General features: G+C 30.4%; 2 protein-coding genes across 12 annotated transcripts in view; one reads left to right on the forward strand and one right to left on the reverse strand.

Annotated features, from left to right (window-relative positions):
* LOC105202473 (THAP domain-containing protein 2) overlaps positions 1 to 19,354 on the reverse strand; it is a 31,693-nt gene extending 12,339 nt beyond the window's left edge. The window contains exons 1-7 of one of the 3 annotated variants that reach the window (XR_005575658.1): positions 19,074 to 19,354; positions 18,013 to 18,246; positions 16,979 to 17,177; positions 14,581 to 14,871; positions 12,365 to 12,588; positions 9,782 to 10,009; positions 8,383 to 8,670 (exon numbers count right to left, since the gene is read on the reverse strand). Coding sequence is in view for 1 of the 3 variants with exons in the window: in XM_026136479.2 (XP_025992264.2) it covers positions 12,546 to 12,588; positions 14,581 to 14,871; positions 16,979 to 17,177; positions 18,013 to 18,246; positions 19,074 to 19,224 (918 nt within the window). In the remaining 2 variants the exon portion in view is untranslated. Of the gene's footprint in view, positions 1 to 8,382; positions 8,671 to 9,781; positions 10,013 to 11,047; positions 12,589 to 14,580; positions 14,872 to 16,978; positions 17,178 to 18,012; positions 18,247 to 19,073 lie in introns of those variants that run through there. The other 2 variants (XR_005575657.1, XM_026136479.2) reach the window with 2 other exon arrangements.
* LOC105202458 lies at positions 3,363 to 9,700 on the forward strand. 9 transcript variants are annotated; one of them, XM_039454142.1, is made up of 9 exons: positions 3,363 to 3,479; positions 5,858 to 6,021; positions 6,111 to 6,220; positions 6,310 to 6,491; positions 6,890 to 7,087; positions 7,372 to 7,555; positions 7,735 to 7,856; positions 8,263 to 8,682; positions 9,063 to 9,700. In XM_039454142.1, the coding sequence occupies exons 3-9, from the start codon at positions 6,177 to 6,179 to the stop codon at positions 9,281 to 9,283; spliced, it is 1,371 nt and encodes a 456-aa protein (XP_039310076.1). In that variant the 5' UTR covers positions 3,363 to 3,479; positions 5,858 to 6,021; positions 6,111 to 6,176; the 3' UTR covers positions 9,284 to 9,700. The 9 variants fall into 9 exon arrangements, with proteins under 9 accessions (XP_039310076.1, XP_039310069.1, XP_039310074.1 ...); XM_039454140.1 differs by lacking the exon at positions 3,363 to 3,479 and adding exons at positions 3,516 to 3,897; positions 4,811 to 4,934 and having other exon boundaries at positions 5,858 to 6,220; XM_039454139.1 differs by lacking the exon at positions 3,363 to 3,479 and adding exons at positions 3,516 to 3,897; positions 4,811 to 4,884 and having other exon boundaries at positions 5,858 to 6,220.
* Positions 19,355 to 19,700: the final 346 nt, after the last annotated feature.

Here is a 19,700-nt window from a genome sequence, read left to right on the forward strand (position 1 = left end):
CAAGCTTAAAGCGTGAATTGGAACATCAAAATGTAAAGAAAGCGTATGTAAACTAATGAAAACGAAATCAAATTTTTTTTTAAAGCGTTATACACATACTATGTACAAATTTATTATTATTTTATAACAAAATAGAATAAATACAATTAATAATATTATAATTATATATAATCTGTTAATAATCTCCCGCATCATTCCAAAATCTTTTTTTAACTGTAAAGAAAATTTGTTATTACTATTGATAAATTAACTTTTTTTTTATCAACTCACCAATGTAGCACATAGACCAATTTTTAAACATGAAAAAGATTGATAATAATTGTAAATTTCACATTTTTCCTTTAATAACTGTTGACGTGCTTTAAATGTTAACTCCCAATAATGAATAACAATTTCTTTCGGATCCAAATGATTTTTCAACCATTGCAATTTTACATTGACAGATTCTACAGAAAATGATGAAAATTATATTCTTATAATATAAGTAGGACAACAAAATATTTAAAAACTACAATATATACGCCCATCCACCCACCCACCCACACCCACACACACACACACACACACACACACACACACACGCACGCACGCACACGCACACACACACACACACACACACGCACGCACACACGCGCGCGCGCGCGCGTGCACCACACACACACACACACACACACACATATTTTACCTGATTGATATATTTGTGCATGCATTGTTTGAATTGACGTGGAAGCTGTTGTAACTTGATTCGCATATAACGATTCGACATTAAACTTGGATTATATGCAAAATGTCATCGATAATCTGATTATATATAATCGTGACGGAAATATAAAGTTAAATGATAATTACAATGAAACATTACTTGATATATGATTTAAATCTTTGTGAAAAGACAATAAAGTAATTGCAGAACAGTACTATAGATCCTGAATAATTTAACGAACATTGAGTTATATTGGTAATGATAGCTTTAACAAATTTGATGATAATAAATGGAATTGTTTTATGTGAACTGTTTATTGAATATTTTATTATGTTGAATTGAACTATTTTATTATGTGCAATGCATTTTTGAATGATATATCTTGTTATGTGAATATGTACCTATATTGAGATGTTTTTTATTTTACCAAAATACGCAATTTAAATAAATGTACCCCCCTATGTCTCGTAATTGAATAAACGGTATTACAAAATTAATAACGTAAAGAAATCAAATAAAAGGGCAATATAATAAATAAATAAATAAATTCAGTGACAAGTGACAAAATAGTGAAAGTGCTCAGTGAAATTAAATTTTGTTAGCTTGCAAACGGATCCCTGTCCGATTTTTCTTTTGTATAAAAAACTTAGAAATTTTTATCGATCAAATCTGAAATTACTACTAGTTTTGTAAGAGATTGAGACACTACTCTTTCTTCTTCTGTCATTAGAATTAAGTAGGGAACTGGAAAATAAACTGTAGACATCCCTTTTTATTTTCTTGAACCAAGGAAAAATAAATCGAGTTGGTTACTTGAAGGAATCTCTTTATTTTTTCTTAGGAAATAATATACTTTAGAAGTTAAGATTCTTTAGGATGATGCCTATACGGACCGCCCTCTAACTCTTTATCTTCCTCTTATTCTTTCGAGCGGTACCTAAACGGATCGCTCCCTAACTCTTTATCTTATTTCTCTCATTCTTTTGGGTGACGCCTAAACGGAATGCCCCCTAAATTTCTATCTTCTTTCTTTCACCTTTTGGAGCAAAACCAATACGGGACGCTCCCTCTAACGCAAAATTGGAAGCAACTCGTAACAATACTTAATTCATCAAAATTCACTGAAGCTGTTTAATCTCACTGAAGATTCACATTTTATTTTGAATTTTAACAGATAACTTATAAATTTTCTGTCAATTATTAAGTTGTCAGAAAATTTCGTGAAAGCCCTTTCCCCTAAACGTCCCCCTGGCCAAATTTATTTTGACTTGTTACAGATAACTTATAAATTTTCTGTCAATTATTAAGTTGTCAGAAAATTTCTTGAAAGCCTTTCTCCCTAAACAAACTCTTGCGCGGATTTTTCTTGATGTAATATAATTAAACTTTGATAATTCTCTAGTCTTTATCCCTTTATCGATATCACAACACTAATTCAAATACATGCAAAAATCAAGTTGAAATTACTCTAACCTCTCTTCGCCACAGAAAAAGAATTAATTCAACTGTTACTGCTACTATTCATCGTGAATCACTAATAATGAGAACTGATATATATATATATATATATATATATATATATATATATATATACAGGTGCGAGAAAAGTTCCGGGACGGCGAAATATCTCGAAAACTAAGCATTTTAGGAAAAAGTGTTTCAGACAAAAGTTGTAGGGTTTAAAAAGATCTATTTACTGATCTTATCAGTTTGACCTTGGATGGCGTCGCCAAGGTCAGATCGAAATTACATTAACTTTTTTAAATGAAACACCTAACTTTTTATTGCATATTCTTGTAGCTTATCTCGAGACCTTTCCAAAACATTACAAGAAAGTTTATTTTCGGTGAGTACTTTCCGAGTTGTGAGGCTTGAAAGCTACAGTGTACTGTAGTGTGGGTCCAGCCACTCTTGCCTTAACTGGCCGGACACACGCCACACTTGCCTTAACTGGCCGGACACACGCCACACTTGCCTTAACTGGCCGGACCCACACGCCACTCTTGCCTTAACTGGCTGAACCCACACTACAGTACACTGTAACTTTCAAGCCTCACAACTCGGAAAGTACTCAACGAAAATAAACTTTCTTGTAATGTTTTGGAAAGGTCTCGAGATAAGCTACAAGAATATGCAATAAAAAGTTAGGTGTTCCATTTAAAAAAGTTAATGTAATTTCGATCTGACCTTGGCGACGCCATCCAAGGTCAAACTGATAAGATCAGTAAATAGATCTTTTTAAACCCTACAACTTTTGTCTGAAACACTTTTTCCTAAAATGCTTAGTTTTCGAGATATTTCGCCGTCCCGGAACTTTTCTCGCACCCTGTATATCTAATATTGTAATATTATGAAAAAATTATGTGTTCGTTTTTATATAATATTCGCATGGTAATTTATTTCATTATCCGTAAAATATTAGGAAAATATTCTAATATTAATAAATGTCCATCTTGCAGTTTTTATTTTTATGAATTTTGCAATTTAATTCTGCGATCTTTCACTTCACTTTATTAGTTCCCATCTTCAAGATTACGAAATGGACTGAAGTTTTTCTTCGAACTATCAAAATTTGTTCAACGACGCTCTTTCGCGACGTGGTGGGAGTGGGTAGTAGTGGGGAGCTTCGCCAGTAGATTTCGCTCCGAAGAGAGCTTTAGCGACGTTGTCAGTGGAGTGGGGGGGGCTTTGCCAGTGAATCTGCGCTGCATGAAATGGCATTTAAATACATATTGGCTATGTTCAGTAACGTGGTGTTCAGCTCATTGAGATATAGGTAATTATATAGTACTTCACCGCCAATTTTGATGAAATTAGGTTCAATCGACACGTTTTTTGCACGAAACAAAAGAATCTGGCAGACATAATTATTGCTTTGTCCCACGAAGCGAGATATAAATCCTTAAAGGATGCTTTGCAGCAATGAAACGCAGTCATACATTGGCTGCGTTCAGCAGACTCAATATGTTGAGATATTCTTCTAGATCATCCAGACTTTCAGATTTAGAAGAATACACCAATAACAGTGAGCGCTCACTCAACTGTTGAGCTGCTGAACGCAGCCATGGTGTTACACATTGTGTTGACTTGTAGTTGAAACACTGCTTCTGTCAAAACTAAACGTATTCGACCTTCCACGGATAAATATCAATCATTTGACATCGAGATTTACAATTATGATAGAGGAGAAGAGGGTATTATGGCTACTGTCGACAATATGGTTACCCCTATTATCTCCGTTATTAGATGACGTATTCTAACAATTGCTTACGGAATTATTCATTTAGTAGCCCGCCGTTTTTTAGTAATGTTAATATGACAATACATAATAAGTGACAATTGTTATAAGGCATTTTTACTTTTGAGCGCTTTTAAACTTTTTCAAGGTTCACCTTTAACCTTTAATTACTCATACTTTCTCATTATTCTTAAACTTAAGAGTATTATCACACGAATGTACATACACTTGAGTGTTTTTTTTTTATTATTTACCTTTTTATTCAGCTACACACATTTTGAGTTATACAAAGTTAAAACAATAACATGGAATTTCATTAATATGGCCTTTTAAGCGAAATTTTTATATTGAAATATTTCTTCGATAAATCGATCGTCATTCTAGAGAACGGTGTTTAGAAACATTAAAAACATTATTTTATACTTGTTGTTTAATGTTAAACAGGGATAAAATGATATTTCTAACTAAATTTCTAATGATATTTTTAAAGTTATTGAACGCAAGAAAATTCTGTATTAGGAAAATTCTAAACAATGGAAAATTAAAAATACATAATTTTGTAACAAGATACTGTGTTTCTTCTAAACTAAACTAACTTTTTTAAATTATTCTTATAAATAGCCATATTACAACCATTTTTTTCTGCCACCGATTATGCAGAGCATTAGATTTTTATAAATTACGTCCTAAATAATAAATATCTCATTATTTTGAGCCTAGAATCTGTCAAACAACACTTTGACAAATGTAATCGTTCAAGTTTCAATAGAAAATATTAATTATAAACAAAATGATTTAATAAAATGAAAATGGGTGCCATATTACCCTCTTCTCCTCTATTATATTTGATATTTGCAATTTGCTTGCAGGATTCGTGTTCAGAGCGCAAAAATACATACGAAACGATAAATTATATTCAAATAACAAAACCACGCCGCCCAGTGTAATTATTATGTCATTCCTTATAAACAAACATCAAAAAATTACATACAGGTGCTTCCAAAACACATTTCTTATTATCTACTCTTATGGGCAAATTAAAATCAAACTACCACAGATTATTCATTATCATCTCTAATAAATTAAGCAACGGTTCGTCATTTGTTACTAACTTGGAAAAATCAACAACTCGTCATTTTACTCCTTTTCATCTACATATTTACATTATATGTTTTTTTCATTATACAGCAGCACCTGCAATTCAACCAAATAATCAATCAAATTCAAGTCCAGGGCTCATGATGCTTACATTTTTTTTAAAACACCATATAAAATTTATATATATGAAAAAATATATTTTAAAATATTCAAATAAGTACATAGGCTAAAGAACTGTGACGGTTGTTGGTGTCAAATATGTAATAACAATAATAAGAACTATTTACATTCGTGTTGCTAAAACTATTGTATAAACATACATTTTGACTTTTTACTGACAATTTTTCTCAGTGTTTTAATCGGATGGCATATAAAGCGATCTTATCATATCAAAAATTTCAATTCAGGTTGGAATCCAGACTTCTTATTTTAAAGATAGCACTTCTCATTTTCTCAGACCAGAAAATTTTGCCAGAACTATTTATCCCTGACATATATCTTATTGAGAGAGATTGTACTTAAATGATCTGATTGCTGTCTATAATCCCGTTTACTCTAAGTTTGTCTCATAGATTCTATGGATCCCAAGGAATCACTTATGACATTTCTTAGCAATTGATATGTTATTGAATATCAGACCATGTAACATATCAGACCTTGTAACTTATTTGAATATTTCAAACTGAACCTTAGTTATGTTATTGTTAATTAATATTTCAAAATATTATTATTTAATATCCTATTAAAAATATAAAATATAATTTGTATAAAAGTTTACGCGAAAAGCAATAAGCGATGGATGCCCGTTTATATTTCAGCTGTTCCGATATAATCCATAGTCGGTGCTGAACAACAAGTAATCGCTCCGAACGTATCTCTTCATTTCGATCCTACTACGGTTGGGATTGGTTGGGATAGCCGACAATCAGTCGGAATCAACGACCGGACTCACATTCCTCACGGCAGCTGTCAATATACAACAGTCCGTTTAATATTCAAACAATGTTTGGACAGAATAAATCTGCACAACCTGGTATAATGAGTGAGGAAAATAAATTAGGGAATCTACAGCTTCCAGGCGGTCTTCAATCTGGTCAAGTCACAGCGACGCTGGTACAAAGGACAAAGGAATGGCACATGTTTCTCACTCCAGTTCTCAGGAACCATTTGGTTCATAAATTGTTAGTGAGCTTTATTGTACATAGTACACATACTCGTTTTGAAACCCGTGTCTCCTCCTCACATAACATGTCTGCTCTATTTTTTTTAGAGTTCAAGAAATAGCCCCGACTCTCACAATCAGCTATCCACAAGCTATGAAAGATAAAAGAATGCATAACTTGATCGCGTATGCAAGAAAGATGGAATGTTACATATACAAACTGGCCAGGTCTCAGGCGGAATATTATCATCTGCTAACCAAAAAGATGTACAACATTCGAAAGAAATTTGGTAATGTAATTTTATCATAGTTTATATTTAGAACCATTTTAAGTGCAGTCTTAAGACGTTACAATCCATTACATAATGATTCAAGCTCCTTAAGACGATTTAATACATTCTGAAATATTAACGGATTATGAATAGTGGCCTAGATCTTATTTCCAAATTTCTCAATTAAATTTCTCATTAAGTCGATGGAGTGACAGTCGAACTCACTCGACGTTGGTATTACAAATTTTTCTTCAACGACATGCGATCGCGCGCGAAGAGATAAAAGGCATAGTACTAAAGATCGAAATATTTTAATTTTTCTGCACTGCTGCATGCCGTTCGCTGGAGTCGGCAACTATCGGAAATTTTCAAGGTTTAGTGAAAACTGTTGAATGTTTGTTAAAGACACTTTGTAGGTCATCGTTGTGTGAAGCAAACCATGAAATTCAACAGAAATTCATCTATGGAATGTAATTCTGAAGATCTAAATAAACTAATAATTCATTGTGTTAGAAGCCGCCCAGAATTATGGGATTTAAAAAATCCACAATATAAAAACATTATAGTAAAAAAAAAATTATGGTGTGAAGTGGCTCAAGAACTTAATATGAGTGGTATGTATTGTTTAAAATACATTTATAGCGTCTCTATAAGAAAGATAATTATATACTTTCTGATTCTTATCAAAGATCATTAATTAAGGATACAAATTAAAGTTTCTATTATAAGTCATATTTTTTTGAAACAATATCAGTATTTATTAAAATAAAATAAATTACTTTTAAAATTTAAGCTTATTATAAATATTTTCTTAAATATGAAAAAATTTATAATGTAATAATATTTGTGTTATATTGTATTATTCAATGTTAATAGTAAAATTATGATAAATTTATAGAGGATTTAGTGAGAAATCGATGGAGGAATATTCAATATCGGTACATAAAGGAGAAAAATATGTTAATACTAAAAAATGAGCAAGCAGCTGTTCCGTTTTCTTCATGGTCACTTATGCCAAGTCTAAGTTTTTTGTCAAATACAGTGGAACCTAGTTCCACTGTATTTAAGCAAGTATTAAGCAAGTAAGTTTACTTTTTTTGAACATAATTATGATGATTTTATTTTAGTTGATAGCATAATGAAATTCATAATATTATTTTTATTATTATTTGAATGATGATTGTAAATGTCAATTCCTTATTTTTGTAAACAATATACTTCACATAAAGTAATAATTTTTGTTTTATAATTTTTCAATTAGAACTGTGACAAATTACGAAAATTTCAGCATTGAATGTCCTTTATCTGCGTTGCCGCCAACACCATCAGAAACATTTCTAACTACAGTAGATATGCATAGTGCATATGACACACAAGAACAAGGTAAATTGCAAAAAATATTTGTAATAAATAATTCTCTACACATAGAAAAAAATTTTTTGTACAATTAACTTTATATGCAAATTAATATAGTTCGAAGCCGGGATTTGTTCAAAAGTCTGGTTTGAAATTCTGATACGCATATTTGGACGAGGAAATTTTCTTCATGTAGTACACTCAGTGTGATTCTGTCCCTCAGAAAATTTTTCAAACTGAGAAGTCACCACTTTCTACAATGCATACTTGCAGTTTATGATTAATGTAACGATTAGAGCTTATTGGTCGTTACATCGTTAATCATAAACTGTAAATATGTAGAAAAATAGCGTCTTTTCGGTTTGGAAAATTTTTCGAGAGACAGTATCAATGACGCTAGGTGTACATTTAACATTTGAACATTATTTTACAGTACACGATATATGGGATACTAATATCAAGCATACGGAACAAACAGAATTTTGTTCACCACACCGGTTCAGGCCATTGCTTCATCCTAAAAGTCTCTTTCCTCGTCCTAAAAGTCCCTTACCTTGGCTTAATAGTATCTCGCCTCGCCCAAACAGTGCCTCTCCTCATCCTAATAGCATCTTGCCTCACCCAAATAGTACCCATCCTAATAGTGTCTCTTCTTGGCCTAATAGTGCCTTCGCTAGTTTTGTAGGAGCTCCATTTCGTTCTCTGAACATTTTGCGTTCTTCTGAGGGCATTTCACCTCGTCCCTTGAGTGCACCATATTTTCGAGATAGTGTCTCGCCTTGTTCTCAGAGAACTGTATCTGATACAGTGGGCAGCTATTCTCAACAAAATCAGGCCCAACCTGCAAAACGAGGTAAACTTTATTGTATCTCTTTATTTGAAAATACATTACATATTAAAATTATTTAATTAAGTATTAAAAAAAATAGTTTGTGTAGTGTTTCTATCTTATAATTAATATACTAAATATTTTAATTATATAGGTTATTACACGGTAAAAACTTTTTATATGTAATTATGTATCTTTTAATATATATAGACATTTGATATACATAATATACAGTTATGTATAATTATGTATAAAAATGGTTTACCGGATAATAAAAAAAGTATTTGATTAACGTGCTTAATATTACTTTGCTATAATCAAAATTATGTATTTCATAATTGCAAAAATTTGATAAAAATATATATAATAATTATATTTTAATAATATTTATTTTTCTTTTTTAGTAAAAAGGCACTTGCTTGAAACGCATACAGATGCGGTCGACCAGGCAATTTTAAACTTGGAAAAACGAACTTCAACCGACACCATGAATTCAGACGATCTTTTCTATTTGTCTATATCGCGGGATTCACAGCATCTCAATGTAAATGCGAAATTACGTTTAAAAACACTAGTATTACAAGCACTTTCACAAATTGTAGCAGAGGAGCAAAATAAAATTTGATCGTTTTCATTTTTTATAAATTATGTATTACTGTTAGAATATATAATTTTTAAACTAATTAGAACATTATTGTATAAATAACATTTGAATTTAGTTGCAAATCTTTGAAGGTTTTATGAGAATTAAAAAAAAAACATCTTTATTGATTTATATTCAGGTTGTTGCTTTATCTCTTACGAAACGGTTTTGATCTGATTTGATTTGAATTGATTGTAAGGTCTTACAAAGATTTATGTTATCAGATATTATCCATACAATAAATAAGTCTAGACTAAGATATTGTAATGATTGATAACATATGTATAACGATTAATTAATTTATATTTCTTGTTAAACATTTATTAACATATAAATAACTTTACTTTTTTGTAAATTATTCTATATAATAATTTAATAAATCAGAGTTTAATGTTTTAACAAAATAGCTTAATTTATTGATAAAATACGTAAAACAAAGTTAGTGAAATTGATAGAACTCAACAATTACAATCAATTTACCTTCTGCTTATTGCATATGTTTCCCATTGAAAGTCACTTAGCTTATTCTATTGCCAAGGTACGTGACCATTCATAAAGTAGTCTGTATACATTTCTCAAATTCTTTTACCGTCATTTGTACAGTTTCTTGATGTATTTGATGCAAAACTCCAAGTGCTCCAAATGGTTCTTCGTTTCGTCATTAACTAGGTTCTACATTTCCTTAGCGATCTTCTACATCTATAAAACCTACTAAAACATATTTTCTTTGAGCAGGCAAAACGTTCAGTTCCGCATGTCAAAACGAATTGTGCAGTACTACACACTTTTAACTATCTACTTTTAACCATTTACAATCGAAAGTAATATAATTGGTCGTCGGAATATTCTCCACCTGGCTAATATTACTCCAAATGCGTTTTTAATTACACGCCTTGTTGTACTCAAGCGATAATTAAAAATAATTTTTTTCTGGATTTAAGCTAGTACCAGAATATAGTCGCAATAAATTCTTTAATAACAGGAATGCTGCATCATCATCAAATGCTACGGGAAAGCAAGTATTTGTGTCCAGTAACATTTTAGGCAATGGCAATGTTCCTGCTGTTTCAATGCATCTTCTAAAATCTAGACTTTGAAAAATGCCTCCGTCACTTTCTTTATTAGCAGAAGCGATACTAACATATGTAAAGCGAAAATCAAAATCAGAAACTCCCATTAAACCTTTAAACACAATAATCCTGTAAAATACGGAAATACATTTTCTGGTCTGGAAAACTTTGAGAAGCTATAATTTTGATTCCAATCAATATTTTTCAACAATTTTTTTTTAATGAAAATTCAGAATCTTAGAAATGTGATTGCATAATCGGCATTGCCGAAAAATAATTTATTGTAAAATTATAAAAGAAAAATCATTAAGAAAAAATGAGAAATTGTTCAAAAATCCACTTTTTCTTTAAAAAATCATATCTCCGCAACAAAAAACCGAGATTTTAAGGACTTTAAAATACGGCGTATTAAAGTTACAATCATACTTTCAAAAAAAAAATTATGGCATTGTCATTCTTTTTAAAAAGTATAATTATATAAGGAAAATATGAGGTATTTTTAAGTGTCTAAAAATCCACTTAAAAAAAATCATCTTTGCAACAAAAACTTTTTAAGGATTCTACAATACGGCATTTTAAAACTAAAGAGTCATACTTTCAAAAAAAAAAAGTTATTACCATTTCTATTAAAAAATTACTTACGGCAAATATCAGGTTTTTTTTTATTAACTCATGATGTCAAAAATTGAAAAACAATGTTTTATGATATATTTCGGATCCTATGCAGACGTCCTATTTTCTATGGCAATATAGTATTTTAACTATAGACTGAGTAACAAACGCGAATGAACCTGTTCGAACGCGTTTTGTCCAGTTTTTTTACATTAGATTACTCACAAAAAAAGTTTCATTCACACACAATGGTAATCCCACAGACTCTAAAACTTTGCTACCATGCCGTTCGAATTCTAGTTGACCAATAAAGTTGATCAATCATATCAATCGTAAAGGAATTTCAAATTTTTTTACCTCCTAGTCCAAACCTCCTATTTTATTCCGTCTTTACACAGTAAACGTTCGAAACATGATATATGTATATGAGGTCTCTCCAACCCACTTATGTGTTTAAAAGGTTAAAACAATGCTGCATGTGCCTTTATAATTATAGAAGGCTAATCCTGTATTTTTAAAATACTTTGCCGTAATGTATCTTTCGTAAATTGCGCTGACGCAATTTTGAAAATGCCATTTATTTCAAAGATTATGATTTCAGTCCGTGTTTGTATAGTTGATGGAAGAAGTACTTGAGGTTGTAGTGTTTGCCAAAGTGCTTTCGTTGTTTCCGCAATTATTTTTGATGTAGTAGATTTATCTACGTATTAAAGATAATGTAACTTGCCATACTATCCTCAGATGTAAGGTATTGCAACGTGCAATAATAATCGTAATCCTGGATGCAATGGTTCTTTTGTCAAGTGTACTTTTGTAATAATAGGTTCTATCATTGTTAATAATTCATCAAATTGAAAAGGAGACATACGATAAAAATTATGAAAACGTACATTCCTGTCTCTTTCTACTGAAAGATATAAAAAGACGGAAAGATACTTTTAACTAACCACAAATCAGCTAGACAAAAAGAGATGTACTTTAACAACTCTTTTTCTTTCTATGTGTCTGGTTCAGGCTCGGCCTCGAGCACGGCAGTTAGCCTTCCAGTATAGATTATAGTTCACTGGGTTATGGGTTGTGAAAGGAAGATGACAGTTATATAAGATTAAGAAAACATGGAGGAGTAAAATTGTGTATAAATACTAATCAAGTGTATAAATATAATACTAATCAAGTTTTTTATTCATGAATTTGGACAATCTTTTCAGAGCCTATGTCACATGGAGCCTATTTCATTATATTACAATTGACCATAGCCACTTACAGCGCAATTTTTGTCTTGGACCAGCCAAATGTATTTAGATTAATATATTTAAATTAACGACTTTAATAACATGGACAATCGGATGTTACTCGTTATTAAATTTTTTTTTTATCATACCATTCCAGTGCAGCAGATGTTTTATCGGACAGTAACTGCGAACGGGGAGAACTCTTCATGGCTCGAATCCCTGTATGTTCAAGTAATATTGCGAATGCCACTCTAACATTCTTAACATTAATCGATGTTAAAGAGAAGTTTCTTTTCTTGTGAATTAACCGTCCCTCTCTGCTCAATTCTTTCAAGGAAATGATTTCTCAGCCGTTTTAATAGTTGCGGTGCATCTGTGAATACGAAAATTCTGAAGACGGAGTTGGAAAGTAAATTGGAAAGTATGCCAAAGTAGGTTTTTTTTAAATGCAATCTCTATATTCAGTTCAGTTCAGTTCATAACACTATATTAAGAGACTCATGTCACTAACAATTGCAATGACCGTATAACGTATGGCATGCTATAATATCAAATATAATTTCTTTAGTCATAAGCTAATCATAACGATAATATATCGGTTACTTCCAGTTAAAAGTCTCCATTCTATCACACGTTAATTAGAAACCTTCTAAGAGTGCAATAAGTCAAAGTTATATTAGTAACTCCATTTTTCATCAAAAACCAGAAATGCCACGGCTAATAAATAAACTGTGATCGCCGTCACACTCCTGAAAAAAATTTGTTAATTATGCAGTAAGAGGAACCACCCTCCAATGACTTTGACCTATGTTGACATATGTTGTCAAGATCATGACCTTAAGTGACCTCTGAAAGGTTTTAGTCGCTCGCTCTTTGTTAAAAAATTATTAACAAAAAATATTTAATAAATGGAAAATAAAATTTCATTATTTTTGTTATATAACACCTTGTATGTGATGGATAGTGATAAATATACCAAAGAGGAGATTCCGTTTCGATGATTTTAATCTTGACATACGTTGTAGTTATTAACAAATAAAGTTGACAATGTGATTATGTATTTCTTAGCAAAGTAGGGTTCACCTGGAGGGTGCCCGCCCTTCCTACGGGAGAACAAAATCCGAAAAGTATGACTTAACTCACCCCAAATTTTTGTCATGACAACATATGTCAAAATCAAAGTCATCAGAAGGTATTGCCTAATACTGCATAATTATCATATTATATATGATTATATGTATATAAAATATGTCCATGTATATTAAAATATATATAATTATTCGTATTTTATATATAATTATATATAAAAAATTTTATACTAATTGTAAGTATCGCTCGTGTATTCATAAACGTTAGTGTCAAAAACAGGCCAATGACGAGCAGTAATTCTAGTTGTTAAAAATTAAATATATTTTTTCTCACTTAACATTCAAAATAAATAACATGGAACTAGTTTCTGCCTTACTAAGGCCTTCTTCAGCCGCTATATACAAAATATTCTGACGTTGACAAATTATTAATTACATATTAATTTAAATATTACATAAGTTCACTAAATGTTCTAAATTCCGGAGTCAAAGTTTGTACATAAAACTGCATTTCTCGTCTTGTGTTGTTACTGCGTATTTGTTATTCGTGAAGATCTTTATTTATTGTATCTAGCTGTCATCGTGTAAATGTGTCAATTTGTTGATTAAGATTTTGACAAAATTGACGTACGTTTTCGTGACGAGAGGAAAGGTACAGACGTGCTTGTCGACGGATCGTGATCGACTCTCTAGAATTATTGCTCGTCATTGGCCTGTTTTTGACACTAACGTTTATAAAAAATTTTTCCCCGCGATGGTAAGACATGTTCAACACGATACATTAACTTAGGTACACATTAACTTGGATACACATGTAGTGCATTTAAATATAGTTGCTAAAAAGAATTAGTTATATTACTTATGTATTTCAAAATTACTTTCTAAAATGATTAGTTGTTTTGTACTAGACTGTAATAATTCTGCATTTCCACACTTTAGAAATTACATTTCATCTGGTCATTTCTAGCTTTTCCTGAAAAATGTTGCATCAAAATTGAAACCGTCATTGTACAACTCTTATTAGAGGGTCTCTAGCACTAGCAAATCTTGTGCAGTCCAACTTGTTCTGTTTTCCTATCGATAACCATTTGGTTATAGTTGCTGCACACTGCAGACGCAGCAAGCGTTTCCGCGTCCAGTGTGCAGGAGTCATTATTTCAGACAAATTTCATCAAAACAGTACAATCAATTTCTCTCATGCTTTTATACTTCTACTTTTAATACAACTCAAAATTGGAGTTAGTACACTTCGATTTATATTGATATCATTTGCTCACCTGCGGAGTGTTGATATACTAGGGAGCGGAAATTTCAGCACATCACGCAAGTACCGGTATGCTTTTGGACTTACGCGATGTAACGATAATGCGTTTGTAATATCTTCTGATGACCAAATCACGCGGTTCTTGATTGGATTCATCAAAACTTCAATCTGTCCAGGTGTAAAAACTTGAGTGAGGACATTCCGTGTATGCTGCTCCATATTTTGTTTTTCTCTTTTTTTTCTCAACTTATTGAATTGCACAAATGCTTTCTTCATATTAACAATTTTCATTTGTAGATTTTTTCTGCAAATATATGATAAAAAAAACATAAATTCTCAATATGCAAAATACGAACTATATTTTATAATTAATGAACAAAAAGTGAACCAAAAGTATTGAAATATTCCAATACTTTCGATTGACTTTTTGTTCATTAATTATAAAATACAGTTTGCATTTTGATATTTAAGGGAATGCTAAACCATCGGGAATTATTGACGCATTTATATTTTCTATTTTTTTTTTTTTTTGTTAATTGGCTTTACACATCACAAAAATCTTTTACACAATAAAAATAGGTACAGGTAATACCTATTCTACAATAGCAATAAACACAAGACCGTAAAGTTGTAACTAGAGGTGTGCGGATACCCAAAACTACGGGTACCCGACCTTCGAGTCGGGTCAGGATCTTTTTTTCGGGATCGGGTCGGGACCCAAAAGTTTGTAAAGTTCGGGTACCCGAAATCAAGTCGGGACCCAAAATTGAGTCGGAAACCGAAATCGAGTCGGGTCCCGAAATCCTGTCGGAACCCGAAATCGAGACAAAATCCCAAAATTTTGTAAATTTTGAGTATTTGAATCTAAAATCGGGAAGCGGTCATAGATCTAAATACCTTATACACTGATGTGAGAAAAAAATTACAATTTTAATAATTATTTGTTTGAATATTGCCCCAATAAAATTTTTTCCAAACGTAAATATATATTTATTTAGTACAAGGCGTAACCACTAATTTAATTATCATTTTTTGAGTAAATACTTATATTCTGTCAGTAAATATTTCATTGACAGTATTCAAATTTAGTAATTCAATATAAATGAAATGCCTTACCTAAAAGTAATTTTTTTCTCACATCAGTGTATAAAATATCTATGACCGCTACTTGACCCGACTTTAGATCCGAGTATTCAAAATTTACAAAATTTTGGGTTTCCGTTTCGATTTTGAGTCCCGATCCGATTTCAGAACCAGACTCGATTTCGGGTCCCGACTTGATTTCGGGTACCCGAAATTTTTCCCGAAAACCTTACGGTTTTGTGTTTATGCTATTGTAGAACAGACTTAAGAATTGATTATTCACATCGATCAATCAGTCGAATATTTTCTTCACATTCGACTGTGATTGGTCAATTCTTACGGCTTACGACTTATAGCACCGACTAATAACTTATTGTAGAAAGCTCATTAATCAAGTTTAGTAACATTCGTAATTATGAAACTAGGCAATTACAATCATTCCATTCTTCAGAGTAATATTTGTATTTGGTCAATTTTATAACTATCTTTCGCCCCGCGCGACCGTGTGCCGCTTGACTCTCGCTCGAAAAAAGAATCTGCAATACGACGTCAAGGAAGTTCGACCTTAGGTATAGCATCTCCTTAAGGGTATCATAACGTGAAAATGAAAAAATCACAGTTCTTAATAAAAATTGCAATACTAATAAGTTATATCAGACCGACAAAATTAAAACATAATCAAATTAAAAAGTCTATATCAGTCATAGCGGATCTTACAATTAGTGCCAAATAATAATTTTTAATTTTTATAATCTTCAATTTATTCAAACTGTGCGCCGCATATTCGTCGGACTTGAAACACAGTCATGAAGCCGGAATGTGTAAAAAAAAGAAAGGGGTTGTGGAATATCATTTTGTTTTTTGACAATAATTCAGTAAATATTGAGCAACACAATTCTAATCAACGCCAGTTTATTAGCCATAAAGTTACCTATAAATAAAAGTTCATCAGGTACGTGTATAGAACAAATGTAATTTATAATTGTAAAAAATATTATATAAAATATAAAATAAATAAAATAATTTATTTTAGTAGACCGATGTCAAAAGATCCTCCCAATAAAATTTTAAAATTTTAATTGATCCAATTTTTAATAATGACTAATTTAAATTAGTTATCAGTAAAAATTCCCTTTTATCAAAGTACTTAAATGCATCTATTAATATATTATAATTTTAATTATAAAAAGTAATTATTTAATACTTTATTTCAATTCAACTCTTATTCAACTTTTATTCAAATTAATAAATAAAAATTAAATGTATTTAATAAATAACTAAATTAATTAACCTTAATGTAATATCAATTAACACTACTTTGCACTTACATTATCATAGCGTAATCGATGGGAGAAGTTGATATTACTTCTTCGGCAATACTCTCAGATATCATATTTGGAATTGACTTCAGTTCTTGTGTAGAATCAATGTTCTTCATTTTTATACGAGAAGCTTTATATAATACCACATGAGTATTATCTTCCAGTATCATTTGTGAATTTACTGGTTGGCAGGGTTGAGTAGTAACTAGTTATAAAATATTAAAAAATAATAAAATTAAAAAATTAATAAATTAATAAGTTATTTAGTTAATTTTTAATAATTCAATTAACTTTAACTAGTTCTTTCTGAAACATATAAACTTTAATTTTTTCTAACAAGGGACATGTTAAAACTGTCTAGAGCCGATTTAATTCTCCTTGAAATATGTTGTTAAACACAAAAATCCAAGAGACACATGTTTTTTTATACATGCAAAATCTCATGTTTAGAGAGTAAAACATCTCTTTAAAAAAACAGTATTTCAAAATATCGAATTTTCTCTTTACAACTTTAAAGTATTCTTTAAACTGTACAATTTTTGTTAAAAAATTTTTTTTCTATTTTTTAGACTTTCTACAAAATTTACGAAATACCGTTTTCTTTTCAAAGGAGTGTTTTATCCCCTAAATATACAATTCTGCACGTATAAAAAAATACGTGTCTCTTAGATTTTTGCGTTTAACGACATATTTCAAGGAGAATCAAATCGGCTCTGATCAATTGTAGCATGTCCCTTCTAAGTTATAAATTTATCTATGTAAAAGAAAAAATACATTCCTACATAAAAACAATATTTCTTCGTTATGTCATACAAAAAGTAATTTACATATTTAAAAATATTAAATTTGTTTAATAATTAATATTATTGATAATAAAATTGTTTTGAGTGATCTAACTTCAAAAACTTACAAATTTCTAATTTAATAAAAAGTAACTTTTACCTAATTAGTTTTTTGTTCATGTGACTATTAACGTAACTAAATTCATTTTATAAATCATTAACTTTAACTTAATTTAGTAAAAAAATATATTAACTTACCCAACCTTGTTGATTGGATATCACTAATACTCTCCTGTATTGTTTCGGGAGTTATCTTTTTTGTGTCAAATTGTACTAGTTCTTGTAACTCTATAGACTTTTCCATTTCCAAATAAAGTGTGGGAATTGCGTCCGCTCGTAATTTTCGTCCTCTTAAAGGTGAATAGTTTAAGACAACCTGTTGTGCTGGCTTGTCATAGCACCAGGGTTCAAAATGTTCTGAACATATTCTCGCTGTAAAAAATAAAATGTATATTATATAAAAACATTTATATGTATATTTAAAAGCACTTATAGTTATTTTAGCTCAAGCAACATATTCAACTTTTGAGATAAACTCCATGCAAGTAAGTATAATAAACAACTTTCATTATGAGAATATACTTGTATGTACTATATAAATACAATTACCATTTAAAATAAATACAAAGTGAACAGTAAACCATTTATAATACCTGATTTATGCAGGCTCTAACCATAAAAAATTAGTCAATTATAGTTGATTTATAGAAAGAATAATCGATTGTGTTTGATTGATTTCTTACAGCTATGGCCTATATAAAGCAGGCATAATATATTTTTCAAAGCATCAAAAATTACAAATGATAACATAAATATTTCAATACACATATATTTTAAGATTATACTGATAAATATTATTTCAAATGTTTTTGAGAACTCCTGATAAATGTACATAAAATTATAAAAGTATAAATATTTTAAACCATTTTAAATATTTAATATCAGTGGCCTACAAAATTTAAAAACTTAAAAAATTTAATAAATAATATTTGTTAATATTAATATCAAACTTGACTTTGACGCACAATTAATTATTTTTATTTTAGTTTCTACAAATCTTATACATATTTTTTAAGATTTTTTTTCTAAAAACATCAAAATGTCAAAATATCTACATTTTTTAATGCCCTGATAAATGATAATTAAATAGACAAACATAATTTCATATCAAGCAATATGAACGATTGAGCAATTAATTTTCTAATATGTTAACATGAATTAATTTTCTATTGTGTTAATATGAATTAATGTCATCATACCATTCGTTATATTTATTCCATCTCTGCATAATTTACGCCACTCCTCAGCAAATTCCGTATCTTTTGGAAATGTAAAGTATTTAACCATGAGGCCTTTAATTTTAGTTTTTCTGAATGAATTAGTGCAACCTTTTATTGCACATGCACTCATTGTTTTTTAGAATTGTTTTACACAATCAAATATTCACGTGTTCTCGACAATAACAATTCAACATGTCACGTTTTCGGCACAAAACATGTTTCAAGGGATAACCATATGATTGAATCGAAGCGTTCCGAAAAATACCGAATTTGCTTATTGTAGAAAGCTCATAAGAAATTGGCCAATCATAATCGATTTGTAGAAGAATAATCGACTGTGATTGGTCAATTTCTTAAGGGTTTAAAAGTTACTCTACCCAACCTGTCGAATTTTCGAACGCAACCTAATATATTTCAGTGCTCGTGACCCATCTTTCATCTTTTGTTACCCACGGCTATATCATTGTACAATCTCGGCCAAAAGTTTCAAAAGTTTCGCGCTCCGTGTGTTGGCGATTAAGTAGCATTAGGTTTGTTCGAGTTGCTTGAAATCCCCAAAAATTTTTGCACTCGAGATGAGATAAATATATATTCGATCGTAAGAAA

This window comes from Solenopsis invicta, chromosome 10 (genome assembly GCF_016802725.1).
Source record: "Solenopsis invicta isolate M01_SB chromosome 10, UNIL_Sinv_3.0, whole genome shotgun sequence".
Classification (NCBI taxonomy): Eukaryota; Metazoa; Arthropoda; class Insecta; order Hymenoptera; family Formicidae; genus Solenopsis; species Solenopsis invicta.

Coding starts and splice junctions, on each gene's coding strand:
- LOC105202458 (XM_039454135.1), top strand. CDS start 6,042: ATGTTTGGACAGAATAAATCTGCACAACCTGGTATAATGAGTGAGGAA. Junction 6,492..6,889: donor CAACATTCGAAAGAAATTTG/GTAATGTAATTT, acceptor GACACTTTGTAG/GTCATCGTTGTGTGAAGCAA. Junction 7,556..7,734: donor TTTAAGCAAGTATTAAGCAA/GTAAGTTTACTT, acceptor TTTTTCAATTAG/AACTGTGACAAATTACGAAA.